This window comes from Eschscholzia californica, unplaced genomic scaffold (genome assembly GCF_041429995.1).
Source record: "Eschscholzia californica isolate CP2 unplaced genomic scaffold, dmEscCali1.0.p SCAF_6, whole genome shotgun sequence".
Classification (NCBI taxonomy): Eukaryota; Viridiplantae; Streptophyta; class Magnoliopsida; order Ranunculales; family Papaveraceae; genus Eschscholzia; species Eschscholzia californica.
The window spans coordinates 35,939,168-35,957,717 of NW_028238483.1; the positions used below are offsets into that span (position 1 = coordinate 35,939,168).

At 34.1% G+C, this 18,550-nt stretch overlaps 1 protein-coding gene across 1 annotated transcript; it reads right to left on the reverse strand.

The window, feature by feature from the left end:
- Window positions 1-4,745: 4,745 nt before the first annotated feature.
- LOC147534176 (Flavin containing amine oxidoreductase family) lies at window positions 4,746-10,572 on the reverse strand. Its single transcript, XM_086647514.1, has 9 exons — window positions 9,940-10,572; window positions 8,546-8,731; window positions 8,337-8,421; window positions 7,175-7,322; window positions 7,024-7,104; window positions 6,781-6,955; window positions 5,994-6,153; window positions 5,730-5,833; window positions 4,746-5,242 (listed from the first exon to the last, which is right to left on the reverse strand). The coding sequence occupies exons 1-9, from the start codon at window positions 10,426-10,428 to the stop codon at window positions 4,943-4,945; spliced, it is 1,728 nt and encodes a 575-aa protein (XP_086503640.1). The 5' UTR covers window positions 10,429-10,572; the 3' UTR covers window positions 4,746-4,942.
- Between the last annotated feature and the right edge of the window lie 7,978 nt (window positions 10,573-18,550).

Genomic DNA, 18,550 nt, shown 5'->3' on the forward strand with positions numbered 1-18,550 from the left:
TACTCTACGAAATAGAAATTAGACCTACATTCTTTTATAAGAATTTTACTTTAGAGATGAAACTTTTGTTTACTTGCCCCATCTTCAAAGAATCCCATTTGATTATGATATTTCCAAAACAAAGATACAGAAGGGACTGTGTAGGTCCAGGGATATGTTTAGCCCACAAGGGTATGCTGAGCCATATATGTACACTATTTGGACCACCTATCCATATATATAGACTCTATTCTCACTCATTCATTCATCCACCCACCCCACCCATCTCACATTCTTGTCAAGAGTGGTCACCATTTAGATACTCATATTATCTACCCCTATTTCTAGCACCTGCTTTTAACTATGGTTGCCCATTTTACCTTTTCCTATCTATATCTTTCTAGAAATATTTATCTCACATCTCAATTTTCTTCAAAATATGTAAAGTAGTGAATCTAGATCCGTAAATTACAATCACTCGATACTTGTTTATTTCTCATTGTCTAAATATGATTTGTGTGAATCAGAATTGTTTTTTTGATTCAAAATCAAAACAAATCAATCATTCAAAGAAATGTAAATCAGATAAAAACAAACATTCTAATTATAATTCTAGTCAGTTCAGACTGCGAGATAGATTTCATGTCTGACTTAGAAAATAACAAACACCCTGTCACGTAAATGAAATTTTGGTCTAACCCATCGACAGTAACATTATCATATATCTAAAACTACAAAGTAACAACTTGGAAGTTTCAGTGATAGAAAGGGGTTGCATATTCATACACCATGGTGTCTGCTGACAAATAAGAGCCAATAATGAAGGGTTGGACCAAATTTAGACTGATCCAGCCTGTTCTAGGTGTTATATGATGATGATATAGTACTCAGATCTGGTCTTGATGATCAGCTTACCCAAATTGTGAGGCTTTGGGACAAAAACTGTAGTGAAGTGAAAGGTTTTCAAAGTAAAAATAGAAAAAGAGGTAAGAGTTGTTGTAGGGTCAGGTTGTGGTGTAGAATGGAGACAATTAATTTTAACCAAAATATTTAAGTCTTCATCTCTTCCTCTTAAAAGACCAGACAGTCTCTTCACTCTCTCTTCTTTTTCTTTCTCCTTTTTATGTCATTTCTCACTCAAATCTTAATTAGCATTACCCGACCTACTTATTCTTGATCTGCTTTCCTTAATAAAGAACCACCCAAGTTAAGCCAAACATACATTTATTCATTTTCATAAACTAGACGTTTCCGTGCGCCTCTTACTTTAGCCAATTTTGACAAAACTATTCGAACGAGTTGATTGAGCCAAAGAAATAAAATCTATGTGCTAAGTTGCTAACCGTAGGTAACCTTAGCCTTAGTTGGTGGTTGGTTTTCTTAAATTCATATCTGACGTGTTTAAAAGATCTAACTTGGGTTAACTTAAGAATGTTTCATTTTTGAGTGGTTCGTGTGTTAAATTTGTTTGAATAATTGGTGCATGATAATTTGATTTCGTTTGAGTCGCCCATAAAGAACAGTTTCAATTAAGAATCCATTAGCTAAAATATTTTGGTCTGATTAGTATATATGTAACTAAAACAAGTCAGACGAGTCAGATTCAAATAAGAAAAGCAAACACCACCTTACATAAATTATTAAAAGAATATAATGATAACTATCACCTATCAAATAATATTAATAATGACGATAATTATAACCTTGTGTGACTTAAATTATTTTTGTTATCGACCTACTCAATAATTCTATGAAATATATAGCACCAATTTTAGTTTTCTTTTGGCTTTTCTTGCAAGAAGCTAAGATAAACATCATTCCCTATTTTCATTACTTAAATGGTTAATAATTATCCTTACAGGCAATAGAAAAAGATCCAATGAAAGATTTATAAGAATTAGAACAACTAAAAGATAAAGTTTTCGCTTTAAAGGTAATAGATAAAATTGCTAAAGTTTAATCCCATAACTTGACGAATTCATTGTTAATAACTTGACGAATTCATTGTTAATATTAAAGCTTAACCCATGTTAGAGATTATTTATTGGATTAATATCAATTTACTCTTATGTTTAGTTGTTTATTGGGAATGAAAAGGACAAGAATTTAACACGCTCGAAAGGATCAGAGATGGACACACTAAGGCCTCGATAATAAGCGATCGTTATCAGAAAGGGGAAATACTTAGACATACTTTTGTTTATTGTTCAATGTATCAGCTGGTCGTAGTGTGTAAAGTCATTTTGCAGGTACGGTCTTCTATGTTACTGATAGTACGATGAACAGTTGTATTTAAAGTATAAATTTGTAGTGGTACCTGCTAGCAATTGACTAACATTGATCATGATCGTTTAGATTAATTAGGATTTAATATTGACTTAATTAAGCATATACTATCTAAAATGTTCCATAGGGGATGTCTCTAACTAAGAGAAACACTAAAAAAATGGTGGATTTAAAAAACATTTATAAAATATAAGTAGTACTGAATGTGTTAGTATTTATAATTAATACTTAAGTGTGATATTGTTGTTTATATAGTTTAGGGAAAGGGGGAGGAGACAAGAGGCAAACCTTTGAAACTTGGGCATTATAAAAATTAAAAAGTATTAGAAGAAGGTTTTTGAGTTTGATGGTGTTTGTTTATTTAGGGTTTCAGTTTTTGTTTAAAGTTTAATTTAATGAAAGAAGACTCTCAAAAGATAAGACATGAAAGCAACTCTAGGAGACATGCAATCAACTCAACCCTGGACAATAGGAAAAGAAAAGGCAAAAGAGTCTTGTGTATTCTATCAACCCTCCTCTCAACATCCCCCCCCTCTTTCTAGATCTCTTTCTCTCACCCCATATCTATATGCTCTAGAATTTACATTTTTTTAAGTGGGTTTGAAGAGCAAATTGTACATCTTTTTTTGTTTTGAAAGAGAGCAAATTATATATATATATGGTCTCATGGTCTTATTCAAAATTTCAATCGGAAACTAATATGACATCTTTATAATCATATACTTCTATTTTTTTTAAAATCACAATGATTTAAAGAAAAATACATGATAGTATCATCAATGTATCGAGTGAAACTCTAACTAAAACTCCAAGCAACTGTAGCACTCTCGGTTGCTGGATTTAGTTGGCTCTCTTTCATGAAAATCTTTACAAGTTTTCATGCTACTTAGACCTTTAATTTTCATAAATAGAGAAGATGGGAGGGGAACAAATAGTTAACTTAGGGCTAAAGAAAAGCCAATGGTGAGGGAGAAAGAATGGGTAGTAAGAAACAAGATGAATAAGAAAAGGGTGTTATTGTTCCCCCAATGTTGCTTCCCTTAGCCTATCTTTCTCTTGGTCCAATGACTTTTTAGTGCAATGCACTTTGTGTATATCTCAAGCATAGATTTCTCTCTTCCTCCTCTGTCTTGGCCCCTTGCTTTGTTGCTCAAAGCCAACATCAAACACTAAACAAAGACAATTATAAAGCAAAGTTTGAGTTGGTCTTTGTCAAGTTAGAGAGATAAAGATAGACTTCTAGAGAGAGGAGACCAATTAAGCCTCACTGTCTTAAGCTTAATGGACCATTCTCCCAATATCTCATTAGATTGCCCCCCATTCCCCACAGTACAATTGTTTATTTTCCAAAAAGATAAAATTGTGAACCCAATAAAGTCCACCTATAGGAAACCAGATTTCTATCTATCATCCAATAATATTTTTTTCCAAGTAAACTGTGGGTCTCTTTTCATAGATTCATGTTCAAATTTTGACCATGACTAATATCTCTTGTGCTTTGATTTTTCAGTTTTCTTCCTGAAATTCTCAATCAAGTTATGAGATTAGGCTTGGATTTGATTTCCCAAAGTAAATAATGTCCCCATAAAGTGTAAAAGGAGAAGCATATGGGATTACTTTGTGGGATTTCCTCTCCTTAACCCTTCGAATTGGTAGGTGAGAGAATTCAAATTTGATTGTATTTAATCGCGTTTATCAGATGCAATTCAATAATTAACTTTTTGACTTTTTGGTTCAGAAAAATTATTTAACTTTCTTCAAGAATTTGAATATGTAAAGCGAAATCTTATCAAACATTTACTAAGTTAAACTAACTAAAAAAACGTATTAATTTTTGTCCTTTTTCATAGCCCTTATGAATTTCACAATAACAACATTTGACTAAGAATGATCCCTAGACATTCTTGTCCTCTACCACTGTGGTGGGTTAAAATATCAAGAATGGCCGGCCAAGATCTGCATCATGCCTTTTGCGAGCTTTAATGTTTTCTTTTAAGCTAACATGAAAAATAGGTTTATTAGACATGTAAAACCTTCCCTTACGTTTTCATTTTATAATTCTTAGGGTTTCTTTTTATAATTTATAATCAAAGACACTATTAGACTTCTATATGGTGTTTGTTACACTCTTCTCGTCTCAAAATGACTCCGTTCGAATCAAATAGTCTCAAAACAAGGTGAATCAGTCATTTAGGCAAGTCAAACACCACTAATTGGACTAGAACAAACAATCTAAAATCAAATTTGAGTCAATTTCATATATATCAAATACTTTTTCTCCCATCAAAGCAAGGTTTCTATGTTCAGAGCTCCTTGGTGCACGAGCTTACAAGGCAATTATATCCGAATAGTTTTGTTCGGAATCACATATTTACGTTCAAGCCCCATCAACATTTCTTATGAGAACTAACATGTTGACCTCAAGCTCAAAATCTTGCTTATGATGTGTAGCAATAGTAATCAATAAAAGTGGAGGTCACTAAATAAAAACTGATCTTGACCTAACCCATTATGGTTCTTGATTCTTGAACATGGCTACAATAGTTACATCAAAGGGAGAAATAAAACAACATAAATACCGATTGCAAAAATTGTACAAGTATCCGTTAGTCTCTGCATTTTACTTCTTTTTGTAATATAAACGATACTTTTTCTAATTGCCCTAAATTTGGTGTTTTTACTTGTTTGAATACTCTGACAAGTAGTTGGATACCTCTGAAGCAGTCTCGAAAGCACCTTCAACACAGCGACCCAAGGCTACACCTGAAACGTAGTTGCCCCCTAGAAAAAGCCCATTAAGCTCGTCATCTTTTAGGACGCGTTTTGCAGCCTCAATGATATCTAGATGACCAACTAAGAACTGGGGGATGGCTTGTGGCCACACTCTTACTCCAAGAACAAGCGGATCCTTTGAGTTTGGATTTATAAGCATCTTTCTAAGGTCTCGATCAACTGCCCCAACAAGTTCACTCTCCGTCTGCAATCGTTTAAGTATATGAATAATCAGTGGAAGCAAGAAGTAAAGAAGTGGCCTCACTTGAGCATTGAAAACGGGGATTCAGGGTTTATGGTCTCTCTACCACCTTCCTTTGCTAACACAAAATGAAGACGAGAGAAGTCCTAAATCAGATATTTTTTATTTTGCGAGCATTTTAACATTGTTTACTGAGCGATATGTTTGACTGTTACTTATCTAGAAATCGAGTTTTTCCTGATATACCCACTTACATTACCATTTCTACTGAGGAGAGCTATGTCCATGTAATGCAATTTCTAGAGTCAACGCAAAAGTTAAAAGCTCCTTAAGATAGAAAAAATAAGGAGATACACTAGAAGGATGTGCTCCCGGAGAGTATCAAGAGATCTTTGTGGAGAAGCACCATACCTAATGGTTTTTATCTTCTATTAACCGTACACAACCTAGGATAGATGCTGAAAACCAAAACAATGACTTAGTTTATTACCTTCTGCAAAATTCCAGTATTGGTGGCACCTCCAATGAAGTTCAAAAGCAGCACTCTCCCAGGTGGTGCACGATTCGGAAATAGGGAAGAACTGTATATAGTTCCTGTAAGGCATGAGAGAGAGCATCTATAATTAGGAGTAAGATTGTTGCTTATACAGATTGTATACCATAAAGAACAAGGTTGAAGTAAAGGAGAACACGTAAAAGATAACTAGGTTATCCTTTGTGCACATTCAACACAGTATTATAGAGGAATATGTACCTAACGTCTCCACTCCTTGTGTTCGGGGATGCAACTGCCCAAATCCCTTGAGCTCACCATCTATCAGACATTCTTTCCTAATTGCTTCAATTGGGTATGAAATGGAAACTGCTGCCACTGGCGGGTAATATAACTTGGAGAGTGAATCTGCTGCAGCATCCTGCAAACAAAGAAAACCACTGTATCTGAATATTCAGGTTTTAGACAAGAATGGAACAATAAAGAAAGTTTCAGTATTTGGGATTTGGTTTCCAAAAAGTGACGTCTCTGGCTATTTGTAACACAATTTATGGAAATGTACATCCTTGCTCTTTATGCACGGAAACTCAGTAATTGTTATTGTTCGAATCTGCCTAAATACATTCTTATACATGCTTAAACGTATAAGCTTGTAATGTATGCAGAGAACCTATTATAGCTCACATTCTGAGTAGGTTAAAGCAGCGCACTAGATACTTCAAAACTGCACATTATTCCATTCAAGCTTGTGACTACTCAGTTCAGAACTGTTTCATTCCTGTAGACATCATTGTTTCACGATTTCCCCTTCCACATAATAGTGCTACTACAGTTTTGCAACTGCAGATATCAATCAGAATACTACTCAATGAATTGCGAACTTTTTTAAGAGGTGCGCTTAGAGCAGTTTTGACCAAGAATGCAACGCAAAAAAGCAAATCAAAAGAGTGCATACAACATCACAACTATAAAAGATTAAGAACGGATGTCATTCGTTTAAGCATGTATATTTAATAAGCGGAATTTATAACTCAAGAATGGAACATACAGAGAGAGGACGTAACAAGCTACTAGCAACATGAGATGGAACCGTCATGATAACACTTTTGGTCCAGATAGCAATCAACCCTTCTGGTGTCTCATACGTCAAAATATATCGTCTATTTTCATCTAATTTTTTTATGCTTATAAGTTTCCAGGATAGTTTGACTTGGCTACCCAACCTGCATTAAAAAACAACTACATTAGGTTCCTTAAAGATGGGAAAGGCGCACCATTTTGCTCTCTTTACCTTGCAGAAATAGCATCCGGGAGCATTACAAGCCCTTTTCTGAAAGATCCAACAGTCTGTCCCTTTGGTTTGGGCAAATTCCTGCATCGTAACTCAATTATATTTAGCATACACCTTAATGTGCAGCAGTTTTTAAAGCACATTGTCTTACGGATCTCGGGGTGGTTTGGGATTTTTACTCTTCTCTTGAATTGCTTTAAACACGCCACCAATGATGCTACCACCATTCTGTTCTAGATTCCAAACCTTCCCAAAGGCTGCTTTCATACTCAACTTTGCAGGATCACCGGCATAAACACCTGCATCACCCATTTCCTAGAGAGTTCAGAGAGAAAGAATAGTCCCTTCTTATCTTAGAGCAGATCAGTTTACAGAATTTTTTTGAACTGTTTAACTGTGTGAAGCTAAGAGAATAAAAGATATCTTCGTTGCATGAATGCATGGTCTGGCACTTATGTGAATGCGTACTAGGAAGCTTCATACGAGGTTCACACATAATAATATTTGATAGTTTCTCCGTGGTTGCAGTTAGCGGAGCTAGTTGTAGTCTTTGGCTGGGATATCTTTTAAAGTTAGCCTTATTTCTCAATTTCCAAATGCACCAATTTACTACATTTGGGATAACATCCTCCCTTATTTCGTGACAGGAGCTTTTCCCCATAAATAAAGAAGAAAATTCACATCCTCTAGTATGGCTTGTACAACCTTAGTTGCACTTGCGAGTTGCGAGAAGATTCCAAATCTTCCAAGCTATATGACAATGACATAAGAATGTGCACAGTTCAATTGATAGAGTTCGAATAAATAACTAAATATTTTGGCCCAGAGCATATGCATGGTTACTTGGTAGACCAAACATATAATGTTTGGAGACATCACGTTTAATGCACAAAAGTTTCTTAGACACAAAAACCTTCCTCTATTCGGAAGAAACACAAGGGTGTGATTCATCATGTATCATATTAATACCAACATAACAAATCTCACGATTATCATAGTTTTTACCTTTGTGTAATTTAAAATCTTTTAATGAAATGACATTAGTTGTCTCAGTCTAAAGTCAACAATCCTGCAACAATCCCTAAATACAAAAATGTTCTGTAATATGCATCTCCAATGAACATCCAAGAAGACATATACAGTTTTTTTCTCCAAAGAAATCAGACTATTGCAATCTTTATGTACACAGGTTTACTATTTCAAGAATCCTAGGAAGAACTTAACTCGAACATGCATATCAGTTATGAAGTCAGAGAGGAAGGTGCTCTATTGTACGCTTATAGAACTTGTTTGTGAATATATATATTGCTTACCTGAACAGAATGGCTCAATCAGCCGCTCAAAAACCTCACCACCAAGATTCCGACGCACAAACTCTTCAACCGACTCCTCGTAACCCTGTCACCTTTGTCAACAATTATGATATGAGAATTAAGGAATGTAAAAGTTATCCCGTGCATCTGAACTTCATGAATGTCCATGCAACTATTTTCAAATGTAAAGATAAGAAATGAAAACAAACTGGAGGAGGTGGTCGAATGCCGAAAGCACCAAGTCCAGCCCTAAGCTTCCCACCCAAGCTCATCAAGTCGAATACAGGCAAATCAGTTGGTTTTGCAGGTACAGGCCTCAACTTTCCATTCCATAAGACAAAACGCGGAGCATTAGGATCACCCAATACAAGATCGTCCTTCAAACCATTATCAACCTACAAATAGACAAACGCATTAAACTTTACATACAAGCTATGAAGAAAAAGTCGGGATTAATCCCCGAGTACACCTCGACTACTCCTTAGTCCCCATCTTGCCGACTCGACTAGGAGCCAAAACCCTAGTCCCGTGGAATTCCGAGTAAATCCCCGACTTGGTCCGACTAGGACCAAGTCGACTAGTCGGGCCAGTCGGGATTATTTAGCTGAGCTTTTTTTTCCTTTTGCTCAAATCGACAAAGGTGGTTTAGGATTTGCTCATTCGGCTTTTCACCCTTCCTCTCCCCTCCAAATATCATTATAACCAGATTGAAGTAATTTTGAAGTTTTCTTGCTCTCCAAACAAGATTCCAAGTTTCTCTATCTTCTCAATCTTTTTTTCGTATTTCTTTTTAGAACCCATATTCTACTCTTTTTCTCTATAAACTCAAATAAATGTTAGTTGTTAGTGTTTTATACTTCATTAATGTTGTAGAACTTGTTGATAATTATATGTGTGCTTCTTAGGGATGAATTTTTAGTGTTTATACTTCATTAAGACCAAACACTTATATTTATACCTATATATAATTATATATTTATATTCTACGACTAGTCCCGTGTAAATACGACTAGTAGCGACTATGCCTAGTCCCAAGTCCGCCGACTAGTCCCCCATGCCGACTTTTCCAACATAGCATACAAGCAATTGCATTTTGTGGCTTACGACCCTAACAGCTAGTCTACACACAACACAGTTTCCGTCAACTGAAACAACTGGCCTCACCAAAAGAACCCACATGCATTATCTAATCTTGACAAAACTCCCAAGTCCTTTACCCAAATGAGAGGACTATATCAGCTTCTTACGATCTTTCCTTGAAACAGTAGATTGATAAGGAGGCTATCTAATTGGTCTCCTTTCTTGTGGGTGATTGTCGAAGTTAACATTTCTAATATGTGTACCTCTCCCATTTACTTTTTCAGTCACTTCATTTCAAATGACCCCATTTTATTTCTTATCATGATGATAAGTACTTGTTTTTGACAAATCCCTCTTTGGTTCATATAAGATTCTGAACTGAATACCAAGGGTTCTACTCATAAATTATGTTTAGCTGACAATCCACAAATTCTATTTCAGCAAGAAAATTTTCACTAGTTTATTTAAAAAAAATTGAAATCAGTAAGAAATAAGTAAAACCCTAGATTAGAAAAATTCATACCGCAACAGAGAGCATTGTATCAGATGGCTGAAAACTATTGGGACCTTCTTCCCAAAGATACCCATCTCTCTCCTTCGTGGTGATATTCCCTCCAACACGATCTCTAGCCTCCGTCACAAGAACCTTAGGAGCAACTCCTTTATGATTCTTCTCAAGAGCTTGAGCAATGCAAAGACCACTTATTCCGGCACCAACGACGACACAATCGACCTTGTAAATGCTAGAATTGTCATCTTTGTTCAATTTTGAACGAGAAATAGTCGAATCATTAGCGATGGAACATCGGAATCTCAATCCACGAGAAGTAATTCTATTATCATATTTCGAATGAATAATTGCAGAGAATGGGAATGAACAGATGTTAGAGGATGACGATAAAGTTCGAGGGTTGTAGAGAAATTTCAGAGATGTGGAGGAATTTTGGGGGGAATTAATGGCGGGAAAGGTATGAAGATATGGAAGAGATGGAAAATCTGTGAGAGTAGCCATGGTGTAAGCTGAGAGAGACGGAGAGAGAGAGAGAGTGAAAGAAGGTTTGAATGGTGAGGAAATAAACTCAACAATCGAATGGATTTGGTCTCAAACCAGGGTGGAAAACGTGGGCGCTACCTTTAGCTGTTGGAAAGGTACAAACATTTTGACTAGGCCAATATGGATGACTTATAATAAGTGTTAAAGGCCCGTTTACAACTTAGATTGAGGTCGACACTTGCTTGTCCGAGTGGTTGAACGTGTTGACATAAACTCTAAAATTCGGAAGGAATTCAATTTATAGAAGAGGTGAAATCCATAATTTATTAGACTTGAATTATTAAAGGTATAAATAATGGATTTCGTCTAAAACGAGGTTGTTGCTACCTTCGCTTCGTGTTGTTGGAAGGGTACAATTTTTTATTGGATTAATATGGGTGGCTTAGAAGTATCGAGGGAGAGGAATCTCAACATGATAACATCAATTTTTAGTTAGTAATTGAGGGAGAGGAATCTCAACACGATAACATCAATTGGGTGGCTTAGAAGTATCGAGGAAGAGGAATCTCAACACGATAACATCAATTTTTAGTTAGTAATTGCGGAACAAAAATATCTTTCGGGGCACAAAATTTGAACGGCATTCTTTTGATATATTTTTTTGTTTCCCCAAACCTACTACTATTTTTTCTTCACGTTGGTAAAGGTTGTCGGCAAGCAACCTTTGTCAGCGACCTTTTTTTCAAATCTTTCTCTCTCATCTCTCCTCATTCAACCACCGCTTCTAACACCGCCTTTGACCACCACACCATCGTTTGCCACCTTTTTTCTTTATCTCTGTTATCTCGTTCTCTCAATTTCACGGTTCCGACGAAGGAAAGTGTTTAAGGCAAAATCCTCGTGGAGGGTTTTGTGCCCATTCTACCACGAGACTGGGCACAAAAATCTCATGGTTGACCAACTACGAGATGTGTTGTGGTCGTCCGCCGCGAGATGTATAATGCACATCTCGTGCCCTGTTTCGTGGTTGACTGGCCACAAAACTCTCGATCGAGATTTCCTCAACGGTTTTAGGGGTTCAAGCGAGGGGTTTGACTGAAACCCTCTCTCCTCATCTAATACAAAGGGCGTTATGGCGAAAAGAACCCTTCCTTTAGCTATAATAGTAGGAATCGAGAGAGAAAAATAAAGTTTTAGAGAGAGAAAAAAAAAGATTTAGTATAGAAAGATTTAACATAGAGATAGAGGAAGGAGAGAATAAGATTTTTTTTTTTGCATAAAAAAATTGGTGATCGGAGTTTTGGTGGTGGGAAAAAAAGTAAGATTTTTTTAGGAGAATAAGAATTGGTGGTGGGAAAAGTTGGTGATCGGAGTAGAGGGAAAAGACAGAAGTCTTGTTGGCTGGAAAAATTAGTCACAATCCACAATTTTTCTTTGAACTTTTTTTTTTTTTTTTTGTAATATTGGCTACAACGTTCATTACAAAGGCATTGATACATCGATACGATGTGATAAACACGATAACTATCGAAATCCTACTGACATAAAGTCCAACGAAATTTAATGGGCTAAAACCTGACGAAATTTAATGACCTAAAAGCCCACATAAACTACTTTATTTACACCCAAGTTCAATATTCTTGGATTTGAACTTCCATAGGATCGACACATGGGACCTCCGCATTGCAGAGTGTATGCATTATAGAGCCGGTCCAAACATTTGGGGGACTCCAGCTGTAGTTAAAAATTAGGGCCATGTAGCTTGTTGGAAAAAAGTAGATAAAATTGTAATAGTGTTTGTGAAAAGACTTAAAATCGTTAGTTCTTACATATAAACTAAACTTTTAACTACTAAACTACATCTTAAATCTTGTTGTAACTTAGCTCATAAAATAGTTGTTATCTCAAAACTAACATACAAAACTCAAAACACCAGACTCTTCGTAAGGTTAGGGCCTAAAACGTCTGCTTTGGTGATTTTAGACCCGGACTGCCCCTAATCCCATAATCAAATCAACAAATGTAATTAAATTTTGGGTTATTTCCCTAATGGCCCCCTACTTTGTGACCAGCTTCCCGCCTGGCCCCCTACTTTACAAGAAATACCCATATGGCCCCCTTCCGTTATAACACCGTCAGTCTCTCTCCTCCATCATGTTTTCTCTCTCTGCCAACTCACGCCACATCATCTGTTACGCCACCTCATCACCTTCTCCGGCAGAGGTCGCCGGCCGTGGTCACAAAGTAGGGGGCCAGGCGGGAAGCTGGTCACAAAGTAGGGGGCCATTAGGGAAATAACCCTTAAATTTTTGTACACTAAATCTTTTTTTTTTTTTGTTTCCGCAAGTCCCCGGTGGTAATTTTTTTTTTTTTTTTGATGAAACCGGTGGTAATTTTTACATGAAATTTTTACTCAAAAGTCCAAAAAATGACCCTATAACTAGGATTTGGCCCACCATAGATTATTATAAGTTGCAAAATCCATTTTTTCAAAAATAATCCTAATCCAACCCAATTTCGGATCCCTAGGTCACTTTTCCCATCTCTAGGAAGCCCTTACTTTAAATAATCCCTCTTATACCCTTATATATATATGTAAGAGAAGATGCCTGGGTTTTTTCCTTCCATTTATATCTCTTTCCCTCCTCAAAACTTTCTCTTTCCCTCCTCAAAACTTTCCATCCATTTTCTCTCTCCTATATCTGGTCTATCCTCCATAAGAGAAAGAAATCTTTCCTTCCATTTCTCTCTCTCATCTGTATCTCTCTAACAACTACTAAGCTACACGGATCCGGAAATATTTACAGGTTTGAGTTTCCTTATCTTCATCCCTTCATCTTCATCATAAACCCTCATCTTCATCTTCTTTGCATTTTGCTTAAAACAACATAAACCCTCATCTTCATCTTCATCTTCATTTTCTTTGCACTTTGCTTAAAACATCATAAACACTCATCTTCATCTTCTTCTGTAAATTTTTCGTTTTCTTAAAACATCATAAAACTTTCTTCTTTATTTTTTCGAAACATAAAAGTTTCTTTCTTCTTCTGTATTTTTTTTCATCTTCATGATCTTTATCATCAACACCATGATTTGTTCCATGAACCTTCTTTAGTTTTTAGAGAGTTTGTGTTCATCTTCATCATCATTATCATTATCATCAACACCATGTTTTGTTCAACCATGTTTTGTTCATTGAACCTTCTTTGTTCTTCATCTTCATTTCTATCTGAAATTTCGTTTGGTTTTTACACTCATATTTTCTGACACAACAAGTTATGTCCTAAGAAAAACCCAATATGTTTTCTGTTTTCATAATTTTCATGTGTTCTGTTTTCATAAATTTCATGAAACATATTGTCACTTCCACAAACACAAATTCCTTTGTTTAGAGTATTTTCGGAAGTATATACTCATGTTTTCACCCTGTTGTGATTTCATGTTATCTGTTTTTCATATATTATTTCATGAACATATTCCACTTCCACTAACACAAATCGTTTTGTTCAGATTATTTTATATTTACAGAAATATATATTGTTGTGTTTATAGGTAGTAAATATTGTCTGCGTTTTTCACATAAAAATTCTTCCTTTTAAGAACATTACATTTGAATCATGATGCATAAAATTTGTTTTTGTCAGTTTGTTAGGAGTATTTTCTATTTTCGGAAGTATATACTCATGTTTTCACCTTGTTGTGATTTCATGTTATCTGTTTTCATATATTTCATGAACACATTTCCACTTCCACTAACATAAATCTTTTTGTTCAGATTATTTTATGTTTACGGAAGCATATATTGTTGTGTTTATAGGTAGTATATATTGTCTGCGTCTCTTTAAACTTTGTGTATCTGAAATTTCGTTTGGTTTTTACACTCATATTTTGTGACACAACAAGTATGTCCTAAGAAAAACCCAATATGTTTTCTGTTTTCATAAATTTCATGGAACATATTTTCACTTCCACAAACACAAATTCCTTTGTTTAAAGTATTTTCTGTTTTCGGAAGTATATACTCATGTTTTCACCTTGTTGTGATATCATGTTATCTGTTTTCATATATTTCATGAACATATTTCCACTTCCACTAACACAAATCTTTTTGTTCAGATTATTTTATGTTTACGGAAGCATATATTGTTTTGTTTATAGGTAGTAAATACTGTTTGCGTTTTCTTTAAATTTTGTGTATCTGAAATTTCGTTTGGTTTTTACACTCATATTTTGTGACACAACAAGTTATGTCCTAAGAAACACCCAATATGTTTTATGTTTTCATAATTTTCATCTGTTCAGTTTTCATAAATTTCATGAAACATATTTTCACTTCCACAAACACAAATTCATTTGTTTAGAGTATTTTCTGTTTTCGGAAGTATATACTCATGTTTTCACCTTGTTGTGCTTTCATGTTATCTGTTTTCATATATTTCATGAACATATTTCCACTTCCACTAACACAAATCTTTTTGTTCAGATTATTTTATGTTTACGGAAGCATATATTGTTGTGTTTATAGATAGTAAATATTGTCTGCGTGTTTCACATAAAAACTCTCCCTTTTAAGAACATTACATTTGAATCATGATGCATAAAATTTGTTTTTGTCTGTTTGTTAGGATTTGTCTTCGAACCAATGCATTTTCAGAAACATAAAGTTATGTATTCTCAGAATATATATTAATTTGAAGACATTTTTTCTACAACACTTGCATATGGAGGTTGACCTACAGCCAGATCTGGCACCATTGAGGGACCGACCACTAGTATCTGAATCTTGGGGCCCTGTGTTTACTCATATTGGTCAAATATTTGATGGAGGAGTGAAAGCCTTTCATTTTGATAAAACTTTCTTGTTCATCTGTATGTTTTCATTAATGTTTCATGTTTTTCAGATTTCATGTTTTATTTTACTTCTTTGCAGGTTTGGAGAAAGAAATTGATGTGCTAAAAGCAAATTAGTTAATTTCGGAAATAATTTCTTTTTGGATGTCAACAAATTCAGATATGTTTCCATTTGAATGAGCCAATTTCTTTTTAGATGTAAACATATTCAGATATGTTCTGAAATACCTAAAATGTGTTACTTGCATACGAAACTTTGTCTACATTAGCCAACATATGTCCTGTTGTGCATGAAGCATATTTTAATATGTTCAGATAATAAGACATATATTTTGTGAAATATTTTACTTTGTTCAGATAATAAAATCGTTTATATGTTCTTCAAGGTTAAGGAGGAGTTGGAACCAGAGAGTGAAGAAGAGACAAGATTGTTACAATGCAGTGAAAAGTTGGTTCTTCAAGTGAATATGGAAGACAAATTATCCTTTGTGATTGTCCACAATATTTTGTTATGAATATTATCTATTTTGCCTTCTACCTAATTTTTAGATGTTTTAACTTTTATTTCTGAACTCCCTAAAATTTAGTTTTGTGTTCGAGTATATTATTATAACATAAAAAATATTTCCCACTTCAAAGATTTGTTTGAACAAATCTTTGTTTGTTCTCAATAATTTATTTATTTCCGAACAAATTCATATATGCTCCAAGGAAATTTACAACCTCAGAAATATTCCGAACAAATTAGTTTTTGCATGAAGAAAATTTACAACTTCAAAATAGAAATAGATTTATCTAAACAAATCTAGATATGCTCTAAGCAACTATTAATTTGCTCCACCAAATATTAAGTTTCTTCGACAAGTTTTATATTGTCTTCCGTATTCACTTCAAGAACCAACTTTTCACTGAATTGTAACAATCTTGTTTCTTGTTCACTCTCTGCTTCCAGCTCCTCCTTAACCTTGAAGAACATATAAACGATTCTATTATCTGAAGAAAGTAAAATATTTCACAAAATATAGGTCCTATTATCTGAACATACTAAAATATGTTTCATGCACAACGGGACATATGTTGGCTAATGCAGACAAAGTTTCATATGCAAGTAACACATTTTAGGTATTTCAAAACATATCTAAATATGTTTACATCCAAAAATAAATTGGCTCACACAAATGGAAACATATCTGAATTTGTTGACATACAAAAATAAATAGCCTCATCCAAATGGAAGCATATCTGACTATGTTGACATCCAAAAATATATAGCCTCATCCAAATGGAAACATATCTGACTCTATTGACATCCAAAAATAAATAGCCTCATCCAAAATGGAAACATATCTGAATATGTTTACATGAAAAAAGAAATTGACTCATCCAAAATGAAAACATATCTGAATTTATTGACATAAAAAAAGAAAGTGTTTCCGAAATTACCCGATTTGCCTTAGATGAAGCAGATGTCATAGTTGGATTTTTAGTGATTTTCTTTGATGTTACCATAGCGTAAAAACTTCTGAATAATAAAAAATGTTGATTACATATCAATGAATGTAAAAGGCAAATCAACCATGATAAAAAATCATACTTAAATGTAAAGAAGAAAACAAACAAGTGTTCCAAACACTAAAAATCTTCAATAGAACCCTAAAATATCAATCTGTAAAATATGTTGTTTCCACTAAATATAGAACATAAAATCAATCTATCTATCAAATATATATGCTCCAAGCAAAGATTAAGTTGTTCCTGCTTTTCCGAAATTGCAAGTAGCACCAGCAGATCATACGAGCTCATTTTTTATCTATTGTTTACATTTTCCAAACTTTGTTTTTTTCAAAATATCGATACAGATGAACATATGTTAAATTGTTCACAAAAATATCTACAACATGACACCTTAATCCTCCAATCCTCTAACATATGTTAGATTGTGATGTCCCTTTTTTCTTATCTACTTCAACGATGACTTTCTCTTTAATGTCGATCTTTTTTCACCCTCGCACAACAACAGATTTGTCCTTGCAGCAGACAAATAATCAATTGTCTACATTAAAAAACATTAAACATATAGTAACATACAAGTTATGAACATTTAACTATATGCAAACAACTCATTTTGACTGCTGAAAACATATTTCTTCAACAACAAACATATTTACTGATGTTTCAAATAATAACAGGTTTTATCAACCAAGACTTCTCTTACCTCTTCCGTAGCATTCCGGTAGATATATAAACACATCAAAGTATAGAGACAACACATGTTGATATGTTTAGAACAAATGAAATTATGTTTTTTAGAAAAATTATATGTTTTCAAAGTTAAAGTTTACTCATCTGATAAACATAATTTAGGGATATGTACACTGAATTTTTACGGGTAAAACAAAACATATTTTAGTATGTTTAGAGCATATGAGTATATGCTCGGAAAAAACATAACTATGTTTGTTTTAGTTACCTGATTTGCTCCTAAAAATATAAGTTACATTTAAACTGTATTGATGGGTCCTTATTCTTGTTGTCTTTCGCAATTGCTTTATCTTTTCTGCCTCTAGCAGCAGCAGATGTCTCCTTGCATCAGACAAATAACCAAATATCAGTACAATTAGAATCATCAAACAAACAATAACAGACAAGATATGAACATTTAACTATATGCAAACAATCAATTTTGTATGTCTAAACCACATATCTTTCAACAAAAAAACATATTTACAAATGTTTCAGACAATAAGAATGTTGTATAGACAAAGAGGTCCAATGCAACAGAGAACAAAATCTTTTTTACCCAGTAAAACACCCAAAATTCACCAACAAACCCCTGAATGTCTGAGACAGAACCCAAAATTCACCAACAAACCCCTGAATGTCTAGGTTAAAAACCAAAATAACTACAACAAAACCATAAATGTTTGAAACAGAACTCAAAATATCTTCAACATGTGAACTTGTTTACAAATGTATTGTGGTTTTGAAAAACAAACCCTCAAGTTTTGAAAACAAAGAATAGGAATAAATCTAACATAAAGTAACACAAAAACCAGAAATGTTTAAACCAGGATCTTTTATATGTAGATCTGAAGAACAAACCATCCAAAATGAACAAAATTTGTTAAAACATATCAAATGTGTTCTGAGAAGACCTAAATGTTTCTACATATTAAATATTTCTGAAGAAAAAATCTATATTGTTAAAAACACATCAAAACATGATGAAGATCTTAAGAAACATGATGAAGATCTTAAGAAACATGATGAAGATCTTAAGACAAAAAAA